General features: G+C 40.7%; 1 protein-coding gene across 2 annotated transcripts in view; it reads left to right on the top strand.

The window, feature by feature from the left end:
* LOC143174094 (complement C4-A-like) overlaps window positions 1-21,156 on the top strand; it is a 63,635-nt gene that overhangs the window by 36,321 nt on the left and 6,158 nt on the right. For both annotated transcript variants that reach the window (XM_076364202.1, XM_076364201.1), the window contains 21 exons: window positions 673-873; window positions 1,780-1,891; window positions 2,119-2,189; window positions 3,140-3,279; window positions 4,421-4,633; window positions 5,894-5,945; window positions 6,483-6,563; window positions 7,609-7,812; window positions 9,338-9,413; window positions 9,806-9,962; window positions 11,565-11,660; window positions 11,986-12,154; window positions 13,378-13,544; window positions 13,983-14,141; window positions 14,749-14,808; window positions 15,276-15,369; window positions 16,105-16,273; window positions 17,939-18,026; window positions 18,658-18,732; window positions 19,769-19,877; window positions 20,873-20,962. In XM_076364202.1, coding sequence (XP_076220317.1) covers window positions 673-873; window positions 1,780-1,891; window positions 2,119-2,189; window positions 3,140-3,279; window positions 4,421-4,633; window positions 5,894-5,945; window positions 6,483-6,563; window positions 7,609-7,812; window positions 9,338-9,413; window positions 9,806-9,962; window positions 11,565-11,660; window positions 11,986-12,154; window positions 13,378-13,544; window positions 13,983-14,141; window positions 14,749-14,808; window positions 15,276-15,369; window positions 16,105-16,273; window positions 17,939-18,026; window positions 18,658-18,732; window positions 19,769-19,877; window positions 20,873-20,962 — 2,583 coding nt within the window. The remainder of the gene's footprint in view (window positions 1-672; window positions 874-1,779; window positions 1,892-2,118; window positions 2,190-3,139; window positions 3,280-4,420; window positions 4,634-5,893; window positions 5,946-6,482; window positions 6,564-7,608; window positions 7,813-9,337; window positions 9,414-9,805; window positions 9,963-11,564; window positions 11,661-11,985; window positions 12,155-13,377; window positions 13,545-13,982; window positions 14,142-14,748; window positions 14,809-15,275; window positions 15,370-16,104; window positions 16,274-17,938; window positions 18,027-18,657; window positions 18,733-19,768; window positions 19,878-20,872; window positions 20,963-21,156) is intronic.

The raw sequence follows: 21,156 nt of genomic DNA, 5'->3' as shown, positions 1-21,156 counted from the left end.
AAAAACAAAAGCAAAGAGTGGCCCGGCTGCAAATGGAAACTAATTCACCAGTTTATAATCCCAAATGTGAAGTACTTCAACTAGATATCATGTCATGGAATCAGTCATGGCTTTAAAGTTTTTCAAAATTATTTATATGGCCAGAAAATATTTTATAGATCCTATTTTTTTCCTTGACATTCTGCTTTGAAGTTGTGCCAGCTTTGGTACTTTGTGCTCCAATTAAGAGAAGAGCTAGTGTAATATTTGGTCTAAATTTAAAAAAAAAAAAAGTTTAGATAAATTGATATTTCCTTGCCAGAAGACATGAAGGCTTGAAGCTGGGATCTTCCTTACTTTTGAAATTGGTCTCTTTATTCAAGAATGAGAACACTGCCATGGCTATTTCTATCAAGATATCTAATTCCAGTCTGTCAAGGAGGCGTTTTTAATTCACAGTCTGAATTTGAAGAGAAAGCTTAGAATAGAATATCTAGGATGCCATAGGGCTCATGCTTTCCTCCTTTGTTTGTGGACTGTTTTTAGAATGGAGAAGAGGTCCCCGGCTGAAGGTAGACTGTTGCAATAGCAACTAACGTTAACTGCAAAGAATGACAGGAATGAGCACAATGAACACCTTTACGCTTATTGCTACTTCCACAGCACTAATTCTGGGCTTTAATTATATTGCAGCCAGCAAATATCAAAACACTGATCTACAAAAATGCTGTGAAGATGGAATGAAATTAAATCCCATGAGGTTTTCTTGTGCGAAAAGGCGAACAAAGGTGGCTCGCTCCCCCAAATGCAGGAACGCCTTCCAGGACTGCTGTGAGAAAGCCACAGCCCTCAGAAAGGCGACAAAGCAGAGGATCAGAGTGGGCTTGGCACGATGTAAAGAACAGTGGCGTGCAACTGTCTACAGAAAAATACCCTTCATATGGTGGGAAGGGAGGGTTAAGGGGCATTTAATGATGTGGGGCCGGCGGGGAAGTTTTCACATCAATGTTTCACTAAGCCCCAGTATAGTGCAACACCCACACACCATTGCATCTTCGTAACTGTACACTGTGAAGGTGGGAGTGGGACAGGATAACTTCTTGGGATGAGAAAAGGCAGGGATTGCTTTAGCCACCGTTGGCTCCAGAACAGCCTTATGGAGGAGCTGTCGGCCCCTCCCCGCACCCCAGCAGGCTGCAAACAGCAGAGCAGAGAAGGGGGTGGTTGTCTGCATTCAAGGCTCTGAGTGGTCTTGGATTCATGACTAGTTTATTAGTGGTACTACTGTTACAACACCTGAGTACCTCCAAAACACTGCATCATGAGAAGGGACCACTTCTGCCAGGGACAATTTTGTCTCTTTCTTCCTTTCTTCTCCCCAAAGTCTATCTCTGATCACACAAGAGCTCATGTCACAAAAAAAATATTTCGTGTTGAAAATGACCCCATTCTAAGTGTAATTTCTGCTACCATTTTTCTCAGAGCTCCCCTTTCATGCTCTGTCTGTCACAAACATGGGACGGTGGGAACATCTTTGCTACACATTACTAATGGGGAATATTTTCTTGTTTGGTAGCGTATAGTTATTGAACTTCGAAAGAGGAATTATTCTTTTGTTCAATGACAATCTTTGATCATTGCGTCTCTTTTTTCAGCATTTTTTTTTAATGCACAAGATGAAACCCAGATGCAGTTTTTTCATACAGAGTATTTTTCATGCTATTTTTCTCTGACAAACTGACTCCTTGCAAGACAGTCCTCCAAAGACTTCAGAACAGAAACCCCACTCTTGTTTTACAGACTATGATGACCATGAAGAAGTGTTTGGTGAAACCTCTCTCAACTTGCGCAGTTATTTTCCTGAAAGCTGGTGGTGGAATTTTGAAGAAGTGAAAAACCCTGGAAACCATAGGTACTGTATTACCTGACTAGGTGAATATGTCTAAATTTGTACAGTAAAATGTATAAAAATATCAGCTTTATGTGTTATCTGATACAGAGGACTTCAGAATATTTGCAAGTACTTTGTCTCCACAACTGAGGGAATATTTTTTTCCCTTACGATACTCAAACTTCAGCAAATTACAATGTTTACATTTTATGCATCCTTCCTAATACATTTTATTTTGTGTTTCTTAGTGTAGAAAACTTTGCTCCTGACTCTATAACTACCTGGGAAGTTCAGGCAATAAGCATATCTCCCCAAAAAGGTATAAGTATTGGGTATTTTATTTGGTTTCTTTGTACAGATGAATAGAGAATATATATTTTTTAAAACAGAGATACAATGTTTTGTTGTCAGAGTGAGACAGTCTGTACTGAAAAACCCAAAGTGTTTTGATGATGACATTTACTCCTCTCTTTTATGCCATATTAAAGCCCAGCTAGAATTTAAGGGATAGATACATATTTATAAAAACAACATGAAGTGGGCTCTGAAGGAGGATGGATTGTACAATCAAAACCATCTCCTATCAAATTGATAAACCATCTCATTTTAGCTTCCATATGGCCAGGAAGCCACAAGAAAGGTAGCAGTAATAACACCGCTTTTATTTTAATACTTCTGGGAGTGAGTTCTGGCCATCTCAGAGAAGCATGAAAGTTTGTGGTCTCTGGAAAGCTAGAGAAGAGAAGAGAAGACCCCCAGGAAACTAGCAAAGGATGAGCAAGGGCTGGACACCAGAGAGTCCAGGTTCCCAGGTGCTGCTCTCTGGGAGCTCCTGGGGGTTGACCAGGACCATGCAGGAGGGACAAAGGGTCCACCTGGTACCGCCCACTCCCCTTTGGAAAGGGAGGCTCATCCAAGGGTTCAGTGATGGTCATGAAGTTTATTTACAGAAGGCAAAGAAAGGTCATTGTGTTTTAAATGTGGCCTCTGCAGGAAAGCTGGGCCACATTTCACTCGCAAAAGCTACAAACACTCCTGCCAAATTTTACCTATCAAAAACCACGGCAGTGACTCCAGAGGGCAAATATCATCTACCCATGAGATAGGTCTCTAGCGCAGGTGAGTTGAGATGCTTTCTGGATATGCCTGTCTCCCTCTCCTGCTCTTGACCTCGGGGGAGCCCGGGCAATGAGTTTTGATTAGACATTTAACTTTTTATCAGCTGATGTAAAGTGTGTAATTCTCAACTCTGTTTTTTTCTCATCCCAGGATTTTGCATAGCTGACCCCCACACCTTTGCAGTTTTCAAAGACTTTTTTGTATCCCTGAGATTACCATACTCAGTCAGACGACATGAACAACTAGAAATAAAAGCAGTGGTTTACAACTATCTGCCCAACGATCTCCAGGTAGTATTGCCACCAACTGCCGTGCTATACACATCTAGCTAGCTAGATGTATAGCTATGTAATAATTTAGTGTAAATGACCTAGCCACCTTTCAGTGCCCTCCTACAACCCAGACACCACACTCCCATTTTGAAAGTCTCCCCAAGGACAGGATCCAGTTCTACTTGCTAATCAAACTTACTGTATAAAACAGGTTTTATTTACCATATTACACAGCCAAATTCCTTGTCTTTGGGTATGTCTTCTCCCCTTTCATTGAAGCAACCAGCTACATTTTTGCTGCCTGCCAATCTGGGCAACACCCAGCTGCTGATAAAGCAGGTACACAAGATACAGAGGTAAATTATGAGCCTACAATCCAATATGCTAGCCACAAAATTCATCGTGCATACAATGCAAAACCACTTTTTGTCTGCATGTGACACCTATCCAGCTCTGCATATGGCCACAGTTGTCACTGGGTTTAGGGCCTCCATCATCCTCAGGCTGATGCTCTTTTTTTCATCTCTTCATCTTTTCTCTCAGCCAGCTCTGCTTGACCAGCATCTTCTGAACTGTGTTGAATGGTGTAGAGCTGGGATGTATAAAAATGTACTATCCTTCTTACTTCCCTGTAGTTCAGGGATAGGCCAAAACTATATTGCAAATTCAGAGTAATGAAGAAATACTAGCTGATTTACCTTCACAGCCCTAGTCAATGTAGATGAATGTTAACAGACCATAGGGCCACAGAACAATTTAGGCTGGAAGGGACCTCCAGAGGTCTCTAGTCCAACCTGCTGCTCAGACCAGGTCCAATTAGAGCAGGTTGTTCAGGGCCTTGTCCAGTCAGATATTGAATATCTCCAAGGAGGGAGACTCCACAAACTCTTTGGACAAGCTGTGCCAGCATTTGATCACTTCTTGGTGAAAAAGTTTTCCCATTTTATAAACGGAGAATAGTAAATTCAAGGCAGCAAAGTGAAAAACACTTTCTGTCTTGCAAAATGTCTGCATTGCTATTTCCTTTTTAAGCAAAAGCTAGTCTCCTGTTATACCTGTTTTTCATTTCTCATTCTTATCTAGACATGGTGGAGCTGGAATATTTTTTCCTGTGTGGTGATGCACTAAACCTGCTACAGGCACTGCCTTGTTCCCGCAGGTTATAGTGACGATGGAGGCAGTGAAGGGGCTGTGCACCGCAGAGGCGACGGAGAAGGCTGTGCAGCTGACACTGGCGGCTAAGGGGAACTCTGCAACAGCAGCCTACTTCTCGGTTGTCCCTCTGACTGTGGGAGAAATTCCAATTACTATTACTGCTCTCGACACAGTTTCTGGGCACACTGATAGCATTAGGAAGAACCTCAATGTTGTGGTAGGTATAACTGGCTGAGGGCAGGCACTTCATGAATATGTGTTTCTCCTCAAATATAACATTCACTAAGTGTGGAGCTCTTGTGGACGGAGTGAAATCATAGAAACATAAGGCTGGAGGCAATCTCAGGAAACCTGTTTCTCAGCAAGGATTGAGCTATAGCATGGGGAAGAAATTTAACCCTGTGGTGGGCTTGTGTGTAGTGTATATGGAAAGAATTGTTCTCTATGGCAAAAAGGCAACCTTCTACCCATGACATAGTGACAACTTCCTTCATGCAGTCAGTGCCCATCTCGTAATCTTTAACTTCTACCTGCTTCATGAACATTTACAAAAATTCTTTTTCCCTTATGAAGCCAAGATTGAAGATGTCCATCTAGCAATGTTTTGAGAAGGGAATACTCTCTGCTAGTCATAAAGTTAAACCCTATTTTATTCCTTCTAGTTAATGGATCTTCAGTGTTAACAATTGCATAGGTAAAACACATACAGGCAAACAAAGATGTTGTATTGATATTTAATACCTTAGTTCACTTTCAAAATGGTGAAAGATGACTTTTCAAGAGTCAGTGCTGACCAGCACAGACTCATTACAGCACACAAGTAGCCCACTGAGGGCTGTTTTCAATCCACACAAAAAGTGCAAAATATGAATCCTTGCACCATTAATGTCAGGGGATAGCCATGTAGGTAAAGATAAGGCATGGGATGCTGGGAACCTGCTGTTATTACAGGCCATAACTTTTCTAGAGATAGACACAGTCTCAGAGTTCAATGCTACACCAAAACACTAAAAGTGTCTGTAAAAATAGAAACCATAAGAAGAGGGATGTGTGGAAATCGGAAGGAAAAAAAGTCTAAGTTTTACCAACAAGATGAACTCAGAACTTGGTGGATTTCATAGATGAGAGGTTTATAAAAGTGAGTCCACCTGTGAACTTGACTTGCATGGCTCACAAAGCTGAGAATAAACTTTGAAGTTTAATTTTTCTGGGTTAGTTTTGGTTAAAGGAATTTCATCCAGGGAAATATGTCAATAATAACAAAAAAAAGTCAGTACAGTTTATTAGTATTTCAAGTGGGAGACCGAAATTCTGATTTGAAGCTTCAGTTTTACCTGGAGAGAAATCTCACTCCAAAATAACTTATTTCTGCCACCTGCTGGTCTAGCGCAAGGGCGGAGATCGCGGCTTTCATGCAGCTTAATTTCAGGTGTGAGTGCTTGCAGAAGTTTTGACTTTTCTTTCCTCAATTGTACAGGCTGAAGGTATTTTACAGAGAGAAGAAAAGACCATTTGCGTTAACAGTGGCTGTAAGTTACACAAAATAATTAGATATAGATGAGGTTTGGGGTAGGGACAGGGGGTGTGAAGTCTGTTATGAATATCTGATGGGTGCGGTGAAATACTTCTTAACGTACAAACGTTGCTTTGGTTGACCAGAACTTGTCACAAATCTCTTCATCCAGTACACAGCAAAAGACTCAGGAAAGAAAAATCATTTAATTATAAATGTTCAGAATTTATTTGTATTACTTCTGTGTTTCAAGGTAGCATTCTTTAAATATTAAGTAGGCATCTATTTCATTTACTAATGGGTCTTAAAAGGTATTAAAAACAAGCCTTATTTCAAGCCAAAAAAACATTGTTGATGATTGAAAATTAAATCAATTTAAGAAAGATAAGTATATTTCTTTTCATAAATTTCCATTTAATGTTTCTGATAACATTTCTGTCGTAACTGCCATCAGCTGTGAGATGTTTAATGAAAAGCATGTTCTAAAATTACACTGTATATTTTTATGTTTAAAGAGTCTGGATGTAGATCTCTATTTACTATTTATTTACAGTGAAGTCCCTTACACTGGACCTGGACAGACCATCTGATATGGTACCGGGTTCTGATAGTCGCGTCTTTGTTAGCCTGAAAGGTAAATGTAATTTTTTGTCAATAACTTCTCCATAGGTGACAAGAGACATGTCCCTTTGTGCTGCTCATTCCTGAACGTCTAGTCTCCATTCCCTCCTAGTTTTTCTGCTATGACTCAAATGGTCTGTGCTACATGCCCAGGTCATGAAACAACCCCGAGGCTGGGCCAGTACCTTTCCTCTTTCTAGTTACTCCTTCTCATGTGTATTGGATATAACAGCCTTATGCAGTCCATCCTGCCTCACTGTGCCCAGGCTAACTTTATGGGAAGGCCAGAGGAGAAGGGGAGAGTTCACGTTCTTTAATAACCCCACACTGCATGTAGGTCTGTAGAAAACTGCTTTAGTCTTCAGAAAAAAGGATGCCAGACTCTGATGTATAAGTTCTGGAAAGTTCTGTTTTTCTAAAGAGAAGATATGTACAGTCATATATTCCTTTAATCAAATAATTGTATACATGTATATATACTCATGCATACGTATTTTAAAAACATCTACTAGCAAGTACTGTTATTAATGATAAAAACATTTTTTCCCAGAAAATGTAAAATAATGCATTCTTGACACAAAGGCTATTGGCTTCCATTTCAAATCCCTGTTCTAAAGTATGGAGATGCTTGAATTCATCAAATGAGAAAATTGCAGAGAGGAAAAAAGAAAAAAAACTCTTCACAAAATGTTTGGTATGATTAAGGCACTATCTTTTTGCCCTCTGTGGGAGGATCAGGTCTGGTTTGACAAGATTTTTCCAGCCTGAACCTGAAGCACCAGTCTTTCCCCCTTTCCTTGCTTTCCTGGCTCCAGTAGCCTCAGGACTCTTTCTCCTCCATGCTCCTTCACTGCCCCAGCCTCCTTTCTCCAGTCTTCCCAGGGCCTGGCACCTCATCCTTGTTCTTCTCCAGCTTTACAAAGTCTTAAGTAGCTGAAAACAGTGAGAAGTATTAGGCCAGGCTGGAGTGTCAACCTATAGTTAGTATCACCTTTCTTCATGTTACACCAGACAGCTTTAAATACGATATGTACTATGGCTTGTGTTTTTTACAACAGGGAATATTATGGATGAGTCTGTCGAAAATTGTCTTAGTCTCAGTGGAGTCGAGAAACTTATTCGAGTGCCCACAGGCTGTGCAGAGCAAACAATGGTGAAAATGGCCCCTGCAGTCTACGCTATTGAGTACTTGGATGCCAGTGAGCAGTGGGTGAACTTTAATGCTGAACGGAAGGAGGAAGCCATTGGCATGATTGAAAAAGGTACACAGAAAAAAAAAAAAAGAGACCAACCAACACAGTCTTTGCTATCCTTTTGCATTGCACACTAACCATTGCTACCTGTCAAAAGCGTGAGCGTTATCTTAACACAGCCACGCAGAAATGCCTCTGACAATCTGCAGACAGACATGAGAAACAGAACTGGTGAGGAGGATTTAGGTGACTAATTGCCTACTTCTGACATTGTACAGTATTGACATTCATAGTCCACCCTCTTTCTTGCCTAATTTAGAAGCAGAAAGTAAAATCTGAGCTGGTCAATGTCAACTCTTTTCAGAGTAAATGGACAGCAAAGGCCAGTTCGTCATTTCCTCCTAATGTAGATGTGCAAAATAGGTCAAGACGAATCATGTCCTAAAAATGCTTATTTCTCCCCTCGGATCAGAGACAGTGCTTAGGATGGCCAGCTGGGAGGTAGACATCTCTGCTGGAGATGTCTGTAGTTGACAAGAGGAGTATCACTAAAACTCCCAATGGTAACCATGATATTAACACTTTCTCTTCCACACACCTGTATTTATTACATGAGCTAGAATGACTCCAACAGACTTGGACCAACCCAGGGAGGGAGTTTCCTTAGGGAGAGGACAGCTGCAAGGCTGCTTCTTGAAGAGCCCACTCCAAGACATGATCCAAAGCTGGTGTTAAATGTACAGCAAGGCCAGAACCACAGCACGTGGCAGCGGAGGTGTTGCAGCTCACAAGGACTAACATAGAGCCCAAGAGTTATCAGTATTGTAGCAGGTACAGCTGATCTTTCTAACTGTAGTGGTGTGCACATGGCATAAAGCAGTGTAATGCACCTGTCTTCATGATCTTCAGACAACATGTGACACACATTTCATCAGTGAAAAATAAGGGTGTAAATAGGAATTAAAAACATTCTAACAGTTGCTGAATGGAGGTCTTTGCTTATTTATCTAAGATTGCCTAAAGTGACATGAGATCCTGCTGATGAGTATTTGGTATTATCAGCAGCATTTAGTCCCTATGTTATACTTTTATTGATTCTTATCAAAGTTCACCGGGGTAGAAAATGAGTTGTGTGGCTATGATACAGACTTTGTCAAGATAATAGCAGTCAAGATCAGAGGCCACAACTCATGATTTCTAAGCCTATGTCTGACCCAAGAGATGATGTTTTGTATATTTTTTGATTCCACACACCATAAAGTCAACAGCTTGAAAAGTTGTCAGTAATGGAAAATAAGTTTCCCAAGATTCACTACACAGAAAATGCTTTGTAACTACAGATACCTGCAGTTTTCAGGTTATTCTCATGGCTCAATTAAGTCAAACAAGACAGAGCACGTTCTAAGCCTAGTGCTTTTTCTGTGTCAAAGGCCTGCTGACCCAGTCATTTCCTCCTTAATGTACCAGTGAACACCTCCATGTACTCCTCCACTAGTCAATACTGAACATGTCCATGTTAATACAAGTGATGTATGAAAATGCCCAAGAAATATGTGTATTCTCTGAACAGTTATGTGCTGTCCTGTTCATGCAGGTTATGCTAGACTGCTTGAGTTTCAGAAGGTGGATGGCTCCTATGGAGCATTTAAAACAACCCCCAGTAGTGTATGGTAAGTGTATTTTTTGTTGTTTTTTTTTTTTTTTTTTTCCAAAATACCTCTATTATCATTTGATGCATCACAAGTTTTTCTGGGGGATGGATTTTCAAAATCTGGTGGGCATGGTGTTGCCTGTATATTTTTGTCATGGATAGTCAGCCATGTAAGTCTCTGAGCATGTTTAGTCCTTGATGAAGGAGATTTATACTAAGCCACTGATTATTTTGCATTTGCCACAGAGTAGAAATGTTCACGCTGATGCTGAGTGATAACTCCCTAGGTTCCAGTGAGTGCACTGTATTGAATATGAGTCTATGTACAAAATCAGTATGTTTCTTTTCCTGTCAATATACTCTTCTATAAATATATGTCAGCACAAGTTTGGAACATTTTCTTCTGTGCAGGTTAACTGCATTCATTGTTAAAGTACTCACAAGGTGCAGAGAATACATTAATGTCCAAGACAGTCACATACGCAACTCGATTTCCTACTTGATTAATCAACAGCAGGCAGATGATTCATTCCACGACCATCACCCAGTATTGGACAGGACTATGCAGGTAGGTCATCTGTATTTAGAAGAATCTGTTGCACATTTAGGGCTGCTAGGGATTGAAAGGAATGTTGTGAGTTGCTGAGTAACAAGAAATGTATCTAAAAAAAAGAAATCTGTAATGTAAGGATTACAAAATCTGTAACGTAAAATGAATTTGTTAAAAGGTCTGTTATGTCAGAGGCGCATAACTAGCACTTCACCACCTTTATCTTTTGATCCAGTCCTAGATAATTTTGCAGCTGACCTATGCCTCTAGACCACTTAGAAAATTAATTCTGAGATCTTTATGCTTGGTAAAAATTTATGCCTTTTATTGCCAAAGGCAACAGAGCCATAGAATCGTAATTTAGTTTTGAAGAGACCTTCAGTGGTCATCTAGTCCAACCCCTGCTCAGAACAGGTCTAGTTAGACCAGATTGTACAGGGCCATGTCCAGCTGAGTCTTGAATACCTCTAAGGGTGGGGATCCCACAGTGTCTCTGGGTAACCTGTTTCAGTATTTAACCACTCCCATAGTGGAAAAAAAAAAAAATCTTAATACCTAATCAGAATTTCCAATTGCATATGTTATTCTACATATCCCTTATAAGTGTCCAGAAACACAAAACTGTTACACTGTCCATGCATCTAGGATATGAAAATAATGTGCATCTTCCAAAATCCATTGAAAATGCAGATACCTTTGTAGTGATCTTATACAAAAAAAAAAAAAGTATTAATTTTATTAATGATCTTTGGCAAATCACTAGTGATGCTTTCATCCTCAAAGCCAGTTCCACAGTTGATGTAACACTGTTGGGGGAAAAAAAAACAACTCAAGAAATGGCCAAAAGTTTTTTTGACCTGTGTTGATGCTGAGATATTTATTTTCTATTTTACGTTTGCTTCCAGAGCTGTGCATGATAATTTTGTCGAGAGACTTAAGTCTTTCCAAGCAAGCAACCTATCCTTCTCCTAAGGATAAACATTAGGGGCTGAGTGAAGGAGAAGGTTGTTGTCAAAGGTTGTTGTCAAATGTTGCTGAAGATTGTTGAAGATCCTAAGGTTGTTGTCAAAGGAGGGCATGAGCAAAAGAATCACAAAGAAGAATAGGAATGAAAATGCAGATCTTCAGGGAAAAAAGCTAATGAGGGCACTGTGTTTAGTTTATTAAGAAGAGGAATAAGAAATGATCTATTAATGGTGTATAAATACCTTTACAAGAGAAAAGCTCTGTGGGTTAGAGGGCTCTTTAGTCTAGAGGGAGTAACAGAGAAACAGGGGGGAAAAAAACCACTAGTGCTTGGAAATTGAAGCCATGAATATTCCAATGAGAAATTGTAGATTTTTAACTTTAAGTTAAATAATTAAATATTTTATTACCAGCTGAAGGACGTAGCATGTTCCTAATCTTTTAACATTGTTTAATGCAAACTGGCTGCCATTGTAGAAGATATACTTTAGGCGGACACAAATTATTGAGCAAGATTAAAGGGTAAAACTACATGGTCTGTGGTCAGATGGTTTGACAAGAAGGTCCCTGACTTCATGAAAAGTGATTTTCTAAATTTAATCATAAGCATATACATGTACATTTAACTTTTGCTTTTCATGCTTCATCTTTCAGGGTGGCATTGGGTCAGCAGAAGAGGATTTGGCTTTGACAGCCTTTGTAACTATAGCATTACAACAGACTCTACAGGTCTACGAGTCACCTGATGTGGTAGGAAGCCTGACTGTTTATCTTTTAGTCTGAAGGCTATTGCACAATGGCATGTCCACCCTACTTTCTTAAAGTACTGCAAATGAGGAGGTAAAAGTCTGTTTACCTCTGTGGTGGATAGGAAAAGATGCCGTGGCCTAATGTACAACAAGGCGTTTCGAGCTACACACTCCATCATCAATGGCTTTAATCACTAAGCAAAAACTATTAAAATTGTGTCAAAAATGACTACAGTGAAGTATTTTAATTTCCTAGTACTCTCACCAGCAATAACAGTTAGTAGGTCTGAATGACCTTTTCAAATGGATCCATTCTGTTTTCACAGGTAAAAGTGATTAGAGGAGCAGTGGCTTACATGAAAAATCAACTTTCAAGAAATACTAACTGCTATTCTACAGCCATCACTGCTTATGCTCTGACGCTTGTGCAGTCTGATAGTGAAGAAGCCCAGTTTGTGAAAGAAAAATTAAGGGGCTGTTCTGTTTTTGATGCAGGTACTGGTAATCATTCTTAAAATTCAGTTAGAAAGCTCTTTTCCTAATTAAAGTACTTTGAGCACTCTTATATGAACAAACCACATTCAAGTAAATGAAGACCGTTTAATTTTATAGAAGCATGTATGTATATGTGTAATATACTTAATGATTTAAATTACATAATCAAATATTCCAATGTCAAAATTGTAAGATGTAATTTGTATAATTAATATCACTATAAAGTAACAACTTAGCATTGTGAAGTTTGGATCATGATCTTATCTGATACTGGAATTGGAACAAAACCATGGTAAAAAGTCATTTACCTTTTCTGCTTAACTTGCTGCCTACCAAGGTTTCCACACCACTAAAGTGCATTAAAAAAAAAAAAAAAAAAAGTCCAAGCCAGCTGAGAAAGAAGAAACTTTTGATGGGTAATAGGAATGAACAGCTACATCTGGGAGTAGTCCAGACTGGTATTTGTGCTCAAGACAGGAGGTGTCTTTTCCATCCCACCTGTTTTCAAAGCCCCCCGCCAGTTCCGAGTGCTTTGTTCCAGCTCCACATGGATGTCACCTCTTCCCTGCCCCCACCCCGGTGTGTGGCTGTGGTCAGTGCTGAGTCAGTTGGTTGTGTGGCTGCACTGCCACGCTATTAATTTCTCCCAATTCATTTGGTAAATACATTATAGAATCATAGAATCATAGAATCATTGAGGTTGGAAAAGACCTCTAAGATCATCGAGTCCAACCGTCAACCCAACACCACCATGCCCACTAAACCATGTCCCTAAGCGCCTCATCTACACGTCTTTTAAAAACCTCCAGGGATGGGGACTCCACCACTTCCCTGGGCAGCCTGTTTTATGGTTTATGTTTTATGGTTTAATAGCCATAGTTTAAGCATAGGGAATATGCTTCTCCTTAATCAAGACTGGACTTACGGGCATAGTTAATACTATTATCTCTTGGGGACCACCAGACACAGTGCTACCATGCCATCAAATAGACATCGCTGTACAAGGGGATCATTAGACTGTGATGGTTGGATAAGTCAAAATTGAAAATTGTGGGCTTCCTTTTCCATTATCTCTGCCTCCCAACTGATTTGTTGCTCTCATGACAGCATCTGTGTCTTGTGGTTCCTCAGCGCTATGACATGAAATATCTACTGTGTAGAACAATAGTCATTTCTGGCAAATGTCTTTACCAAGGGGATTCAAGACTAAGTTATTCTTGCAGCAAAGCAGCAGCGCTACTGGGGAAATGGCAACGATGCAGTCTCGGTGGAAACCACTGCCTATGCATTGCTTCAAACATTGCTCCTGAAAGACAAGGAGTACGCAAGGCCTGTTGCTACGTGGCTGACGGAAAGAAGGAACTATGGTGGAGGATACTGCTCTACACAGGTGCCTGACCACCAGTCCAGGTGGAGTTTCAGGGGGAGGGAAGAAAACAGAAGCCACATAAAGACTTTTTCATTTAGTTTTGAAAGCATCGTAACAGTTAATCCTGAACTTCTTTGGTGTATGAAGCACTAAAGATTTTGGCTCATTAATAAAATATGGGCCAAAATAAAATAGTTATAGGCCAGCAAAGATTCTTTGTCTTTATGAAAACTTATGATAATCAAAGGTCAGACCTCCAGTGGTTTTAGGATTTTAATGCTAAAAGAAGAAGCTGAGAAATGAAATGAATAGTCTGTGCAGGTAGGAACAGACAGATACAGGAGAACTTCAAAGCAGCAAAAAACATAAAACTGAAGAATAGCTCCAGGTGACCTATCATGTCATCTTACATATTATTGAAATAACTTGGCATAATTTTTGCATTTCTTTCTCGCCTAGGACACAGTGGTGGCCCTAGAAGCTCTGTCAGAATACAGCATACAGACATTGAACACTGCTTCCACCAACCTGACTGTAAAACTGGGAACACCTGGAAGACAAAAAGACTACAGTATTACTCTGACTGATACTGATGAAGTGATTCAGAAGCAGCTAGAGGTACACAACCATCCATTGTTTCAAGCTTTTATTCCTCAAACTGGAGAAACATTGGATCATCTGGCCTAGGTTTTCTCAAGTTAAGCAATCATGATGTAGCTGGTTTATAATATTTTTAATAATTTAATCTGTAAAACAACAGAATCTTTTTAAAGAAAACAAATTCAACAGATGCTTAGCAGCACACTTAGAGGCCCTTTCCTGCCTCTTCAAGGGCTTTGGTGACGTGAACCTCCCCCAATAGTGAAGAGCAGCCAGGAGCCCAAGTCTTGCTAGGGAATGAGGAAGAAGGGAATATTCTGATATTCAGTGTGTTGGGACCTGTGAAAATGTCAAATCCAGGCTACAGAGGAGAGAGTGAAGTTGGGAAAATATGTCTCCTGGGCCCCAGAACAGCAGAGTAAGATGCATCAGCCCAGCACATTAAAAATCTTATGAGACTTGAGGTCTCATAACTCCTTCCATAGCTAAAGGTTTTCCCTACCCCAGTTCTGAGGCATAAAGGCATAGAAGACCATCAAGATCGCAGGAAAACAATAGATCAAATGCTGAGCACAGACTAAATCTCTTTTTTTTTTTTTTTTTTTTTTCCCCCCTTGGTTTGCAGTTTGAACTTGGGAGAAAACTTGAAGTGTCTGTCCACGGCAGAGGAAATGGGACAATGAGTGTAAGCTGTAAATCAGAAAGTCAGAGTCCAACTGGACTTCTTTTAATCCCTTTTTGAAAACAGAGTGAGAAATAACTTGCCATGGCTTCATCCTTTGTGTTCCTTCCTCCAAATTTCTAAAATTCGGGGCCTATGGACTGCCCTGATGGGAAGTCAATTTTTCGTGTTTTTTAACTTTAAGTCCATGAAATGTCAATGCTAATAGAGGTGGCTGGAGTTTGAGAGACCCCTTTGTGGTTGGGAATGGAGAGTTATCTCAAAGGTCCCATGATATTTGTGATTTGCACATGGGACCTCTCCTGCTTCCACCCACGGCAGTCCTCTGTGACTAGTCTGTGCCTCTGGGAGACCAGTGTTTCTCTCCACACTCCCATATCCCGTCAACATTTGCTGAAGTCCTGGATGAGTAAATCCCTTGTCATTTAAATTCTATTTTTAGCAATTCGCTGTTTGTGTATTCATCTTAGATATTAAAAGTGTACTGGTCTTCTGAGCTGAAGAACAACACGTGTAATGATTTGATTTTGACAGTGGAAATGGAAGGGAGCATTCAATACTCCGGTGAGTGAAAAGGGAAAGTGACACCTTTGGCCAACTGCTAATAATACCTAATGGCTTTCCAGCCCTGGAAAGTGGGAATATATTAATGAAAATGAGGAAAGAGAGAGGCCTCGGAACCCTGCCTAGCCATTGTTGCATTCAGTTTATAAATATTTTTTTGTAGTTTAATAACTATCTGAGTGACTGTAGGTGCAGAGGGAACCTAACAGATACACAGGTACTATTAGTAACTCTTCTTTGTTATTGGGAGGAGTGCGCAGTAAATTCCCTTCCTGGCTGCCATGCGGGGAAAGCCCAGCTCAGTTCTCTGGATAATAAGGGTCCTACCACGTGGCCTTAAAAATTCTTTGGGACAGACCTGTCATAGGTATTTTCATATGAGCAAGACGGTGTTTTCCGTCCCCTGAAGTGTGTATTCATCCTGCTCTCTGCTTATGTCTGCATTTTTTTTCTGTTTGAATAGCTAACTTTTGGAGGCAGGGATCGTCCTTTACATATCTATGCATAGCCTAAACCCCATTCTTAGCTAGATCTGTTGGCTACTCTTACTATGATTATCCCTAAAATTTTAACTCTGAATGAATTGGAAATACTGAGATGGTATACAGCAAACTTTTATAAAACCCATAGAGATGGCATGACTGCCCACTGGTATTTATCATTATACAAAAAGGAGCCAAATTACCAGGTCCTCAGTCAAATTTGTGCATGGATGATCATGTCTGTCACCTCCAGAAGCTGCATACTCTGATGAAAACGATGATTATGAGGGCTTGATTGCTGCAGAAAACAGCGCGTTTGAGCCACTGCCTGAAATAGAGTGGTTTGATATCCACAGCAGAAGGAAAAGGGATGCGATCTCTCCCAGTAAAGCACAATCGCTGCAGTACAAAGTCTGTGTCAGGTAGGTCTGCAAGATCAGCTCTTCATTAGGAAATGCATTCATTTTTGTTTGTAATTCTTCTTGGTCACCCTCTTCATATCCGCAAGCTCAGCATCCAACCTGGTGATCTTCTGTGAGTACACATACACGGTGAGTCTGCATCCTCTCTCCCATGGCAGGAGAAAAGGTTTCCGCACAATGATTTAGATGGTTTACATAGATCTCAAATGTCCATTGCAGTTTCTGCCCCATCAAACTCTGGGGAGACTCTAAAGCGCCTGGCTGGCTAATCATTTGAAAGGAGTCTTTTATTAAATAAAGTATATACAGTTGGAATATAGTAATAACACATTTACAGAGTTTCATTGCTTTCTGGAGAGATGCTGTTACTTCCTTCATGGTCACACTCTGGCCTCATAAAAAAGAAAAGATGTCTACTACTATTTGAGGGAGGAGAGGAGGCAGAAGGGATACCTTATTGTGGCAATCAAGAAATAGACAAGGGCAGAGCTAGTGAGAAAGAAAGCCTCCCGTGCAGAATAACACTGAAACATCTGCTTTTGCTCCCTTTCACAGTCTGGCAGGGGTCGCAGAAGCACAAAGTGGAGGCGGTGCTGATTTCCCCTTCTAGAGAGGAGCAGGGTGACAGAAGCAGGCTTTGCTCCCCAGTAGAATTTAGCGTTTCCACTGACTTTTGACAGACCCTCGGAGGCGGTGCTTTTTATCCCCCCTCCCAGACAGCAGCAGGAATAATGGCAGGGGAGGTCTGGAGTTACCCTAATTCCCAGGTTTCGCTCTCCCTAGTTAAATATGTATTCAGTGAATTATCTTCTGGCTGAAGCATCGTTTTCGCCACTAATTGCTATGTAACATTTGTCAACTATCAGATCCGCCATTCTGCAGGACATTGCTGAGTGTTAGGGTGAGGCTTAAACAATGACGTGAAGCTCCCTTTGTTGTGGTTAAGACACAGGGGAAAAACTGAAGGCACTGACTACATCACCATACTGCTTCCCTGCACTGTGCTACATCCCTTATGAGGAATGGAGGGTGCCAAAATGAAAGTTTCTGAAGTACTGTTAAGTGTATGTCGAATATCTTATGGCAAGGCACCCCATGTGAGTGCAGAAGAACCTCATTATCCAGCAATGACACAACTACCTGATTTTTGAGAAGTGGAAGTAGAAAAGATTGGAAGTCCAATATATATGCCTAATGGATAGTTAAAGCAATGTGGATTTTTGCCTTGGACAGCAAAGGTGATGTAAATTTGACTTTGTCCATGAAGAATTTGGATAAGCTCATTTCCTAGCTCCACTCTGTAGGTAATAAAGAACAGACACATTGTCAGTGCAGTTTACCTTCCCTATCTTCAACAGTGCTTCTATGGTGGGATGAACTGTCCTTTGAAGGTGATTGTTTCTGCCTATCAGCTATAAAGCCTAGATTACAAGCTCAGGCAAGACACCTGGGTTTTGGATGACGATTTGACTAGTTTAGATGACTAATTTTGCCTCATGACTCTTAATGAGATAGGCTGCTAATTTCCAAATTAAAATCCACTTAGGAAAGTTAAGTGGAGCAGAACGTTTTGTTTCACCATTAGCAAGCCTGAAGAGCCAAACTCTTCAAACAAAGCTGGCTGTTCGGTGCAGATGTTCACTGCTGACGGTCTCCCTTATAAAGGTCCACAGGTTCCAATACACCAAAGATGTCCCTGGTTGATCTCTCTCTGCTGAGTGGCTTGGAGCCTGACACAAAGGATCTCGAACAGGTTAGAAACACACTTTTCTGTGCAATCTTTTATAGCCTTTTCTATAGAAAATTTGTCTTTGGAAACCTTTCCAAAGTCCACAGAATAAAGAAGGGAAAACAGATTTTGGATAGATATATTTTTATTATTCTTGTTCTGATAAAATATTCACTGAATATACGCAAGGAATGAAAAGCTTGTGGTGAACAGAATTCAGCCTTCTTAGTCCCTTGTAACAGAAATTAGGCTAAGTCTCAGGAGGGCGCTTAAATACGTGCCTGTCCTTACACATATTGCTGTCCCCACTGGCACTGCTGTCTCGCGACATGCCAGGACAGCATGTCCTGTGCTTGTAGGGGGGAAGGCCGGCACATCTTTTAGAGGTGGCTGCCGGCAGGGCACAGTGTCAGGGAGATGGGGCACAGCACTCTGGGAAGGTGGCTACAGAATTCTGGGTTCTGGAGCTTGCTTGGTGGAGGGAGGTTTGCCCAGGTTCATGTTCTCAGGGACTGCTTCCTTTAGGGAGGAAGAAAGAGGGCAGAATAAAACAAACAGCTGAACAAACAAACCAGAACATAGAGGATGGTAGCAAAGGTGTTCCTGTTCTGCTAGGGTTTTGTTCTGATTTTTTTGTTTGTTTGTTTTCCTCCAGTTGGTGATGTCTTCAGACCAGTACATTCAGCACTATGAGTACAAGGAAGGAAAGGTTTTGCTCTACTTTGGTGAGGTAAGCAAACCCAATGATTTTCCAATCTCTGCCATTTTACATAGCATATATAGACTTCTTTTAAATCCAACAATTATTGGTTTTCACACTCCGTTACTTTCCTGTGATTTTTGTCCGATATTATTATTGAACAGCTTAGTTGAGAGAGGGCGGAGAAGGGGAAGAAGGGAAACATGCACCTTCATCCTCGGCCTTTCTGTGTTCCAGGAGATGCAGTCCATGTTTGAGATTTGGGCTTTGGCCCCAAAAAAAGATAAATCCTCTCTAGCCAGAAGAGATGTTTTTCATCCAAGGGTTAACTGGTGGTCCTGTAAATTCCATGTGGACACCTTGCATGTGAAGTTCAGTATTTATGGATCAAGATCCATAGTGACAAACAGATGTAAACATTAAAACCCCAAGTTTCTGTATATATTTCCCCATGTTTTGAATAATTACTTCACCCTAGACCCATTTGAGTTGCTTCACCTCCACAGCCAAAGCAGGGGGGGTCCCTGTAGGAAGCACACACAGGGCAGTGATTTTTTTTAAATATAAGACAACAGACAAATGAAAAATTGTAACTTATTGCTGCTATGACTGTCCTAAAGAATCTGTGTATTTAACATAGGTCAAAAGCTGTCCCTGACCTTAGCATTTTACTAAGGAAAGTGTATATACTGGCAGCCACCAGTACAGGATAGGCTGTGAACAAATATTACACCCATTACGCCTGTGCAAGGTGGCTTTAGGTAAAAGCTGAAAAGTAAACCCCAATGTAGTGACGATGTGAGTCAGGATCTGACAGTTTCAGGCAGAGAAGACCTGCACACATCTCACAAAACTACCTTTACCAGGCTTAGCTCATCCACAAAATCTCCCAATAAAATCACGGAAGGAAAAGCCTTCTTCAAATTGAGGCTACAGTTATCAGGATTAACTCACCTGTCATCAGAAACAAGCATTCAACAGCTAGTATAGGCACAAATGAATAAGGAACGGACTGGGGAGAAAGAGGTAGTTTACTCATCATAACTCTTGTTCCTTTTTCCTCCAGCTCACAAGTGGACCAGACCCAGACTGTATATCATTTGGGGCAAAGCAAATCAATCCCATGGGCTTGGTTCAGCCAGCAAACGCCATCCTTTATGATTTTTACAACCCTGGTAAGGGCACAGAAAAATGATACATAACTGATGGAAGGAGAGACCCTTAAGAACAAACTCCAGTCTATTGAAAGGTGTTTTTGCTGTAGTGTGTGAAACCATGTGATTTTGTCGAATGTTGAAATAACCTGCCTCGAATACTGTCTTCTACTACCATGTCTTAAGATCGTCTAAATAGACATCCTCTCAGGAAGGGTCCGTTATTGCAAATGGACTGAAACTACAAACTTTTACACTCATGGATTTTTAAATAAGGTTTCTTGACATCCTGTTTCTCGTGGTGCTTTTAAGCATGTTCCACTCACATTATCTTTTTGCTCAGGCTGTTTTTCTATGCATCTAAGATAGATAGGCAACCTTAGAGGTTTGGCTTATGTACTGTGCTTGCTGGGGGAACTAATCTTGTTCCCCATTCAAAGAAGGTTAAATGCAAATCATCCCCATTTGCCAGAGTTATGTAAACAATATTTGAAAATTAGGTCAAATCTCTACTTTGTCTGAAGCTGAGGGATGTATGACATTTTACACTAGGTTTAAACCACTAACTATTGGTGATCCTAAGTCCTTCTTCTGAAACAGTGCAGTGCTCACTGTAGCTCTATGGTCTAAAGATGCTTTTAAGATGGTTGGCTTTCAGAGTAAAAAAAAAAAAAAAGGGAAGAGTACAAGTTTAAAAAAAAACCACCCAAACAAAAAAAACACAAAGAACAAACAAACAAAAACAACAAAAAACACTTCCCCCCCCCCCCCCCGCAAAAACCAAACAAACAAACCAGAAGCAACAACCCAGGTTGTTGCCCAGCTGAAAGACAAGGTGATCCCTATACTCTAGGTGCCTAGGCTACAGGTCTTTGTGGACTGCTGATGTGTATCTAACCCCTTAGTGCTCTGATTTCTCTGGACCAGGGAAAAGTTGGGCTGCAAATGTAGTTTCTACTGCATGGGCTTTTCCACCTGAGCTCTCTGAGACAAGCCATTTTGTTTCTTCTCCATAGACAGAAAGTGCAGTGTATTCTACAGTGCTCCCAAGCACAGCGCCATGCTTTCAAAGGTGTGCAACGCCAATGTTTGCCAATGTGCAGAAGGTAAGGAACGACTAAACAGGCTGGTCTAAAAGAAGATAGTTACGTCTACGAACCATTAACATGAGAATTGTTAAGCCCAGAAAGGACTATTACAATTATCCTAATGCATAATACAGGACACAAAGCATCCTCTAGTATGTTCGGCACCAAATTGAAAATTTTTTTTAAGATATCCAGGATTGATTTGACGGTTG

This window comes from Aptenodytes patagonicus, chromosome 1 (genome assembly GCF_965638725.1).
Source record: "Aptenodytes patagonicus chromosome 1, bAptPat1.pri.cur, whole genome shotgun sequence".
NCBI classification, from domain to species: domain Eukaryota; kingdom Metazoa; phylum Chordata; class Aves; order Sphenisciformes; family Spheniscidae; genus Aptenodytes; species Aptenodytes patagonicus.
Note: the sequence above shows the minus strand (reverse complement) of the source record. Positions and strands in the feature narration are given on the sequence as shown.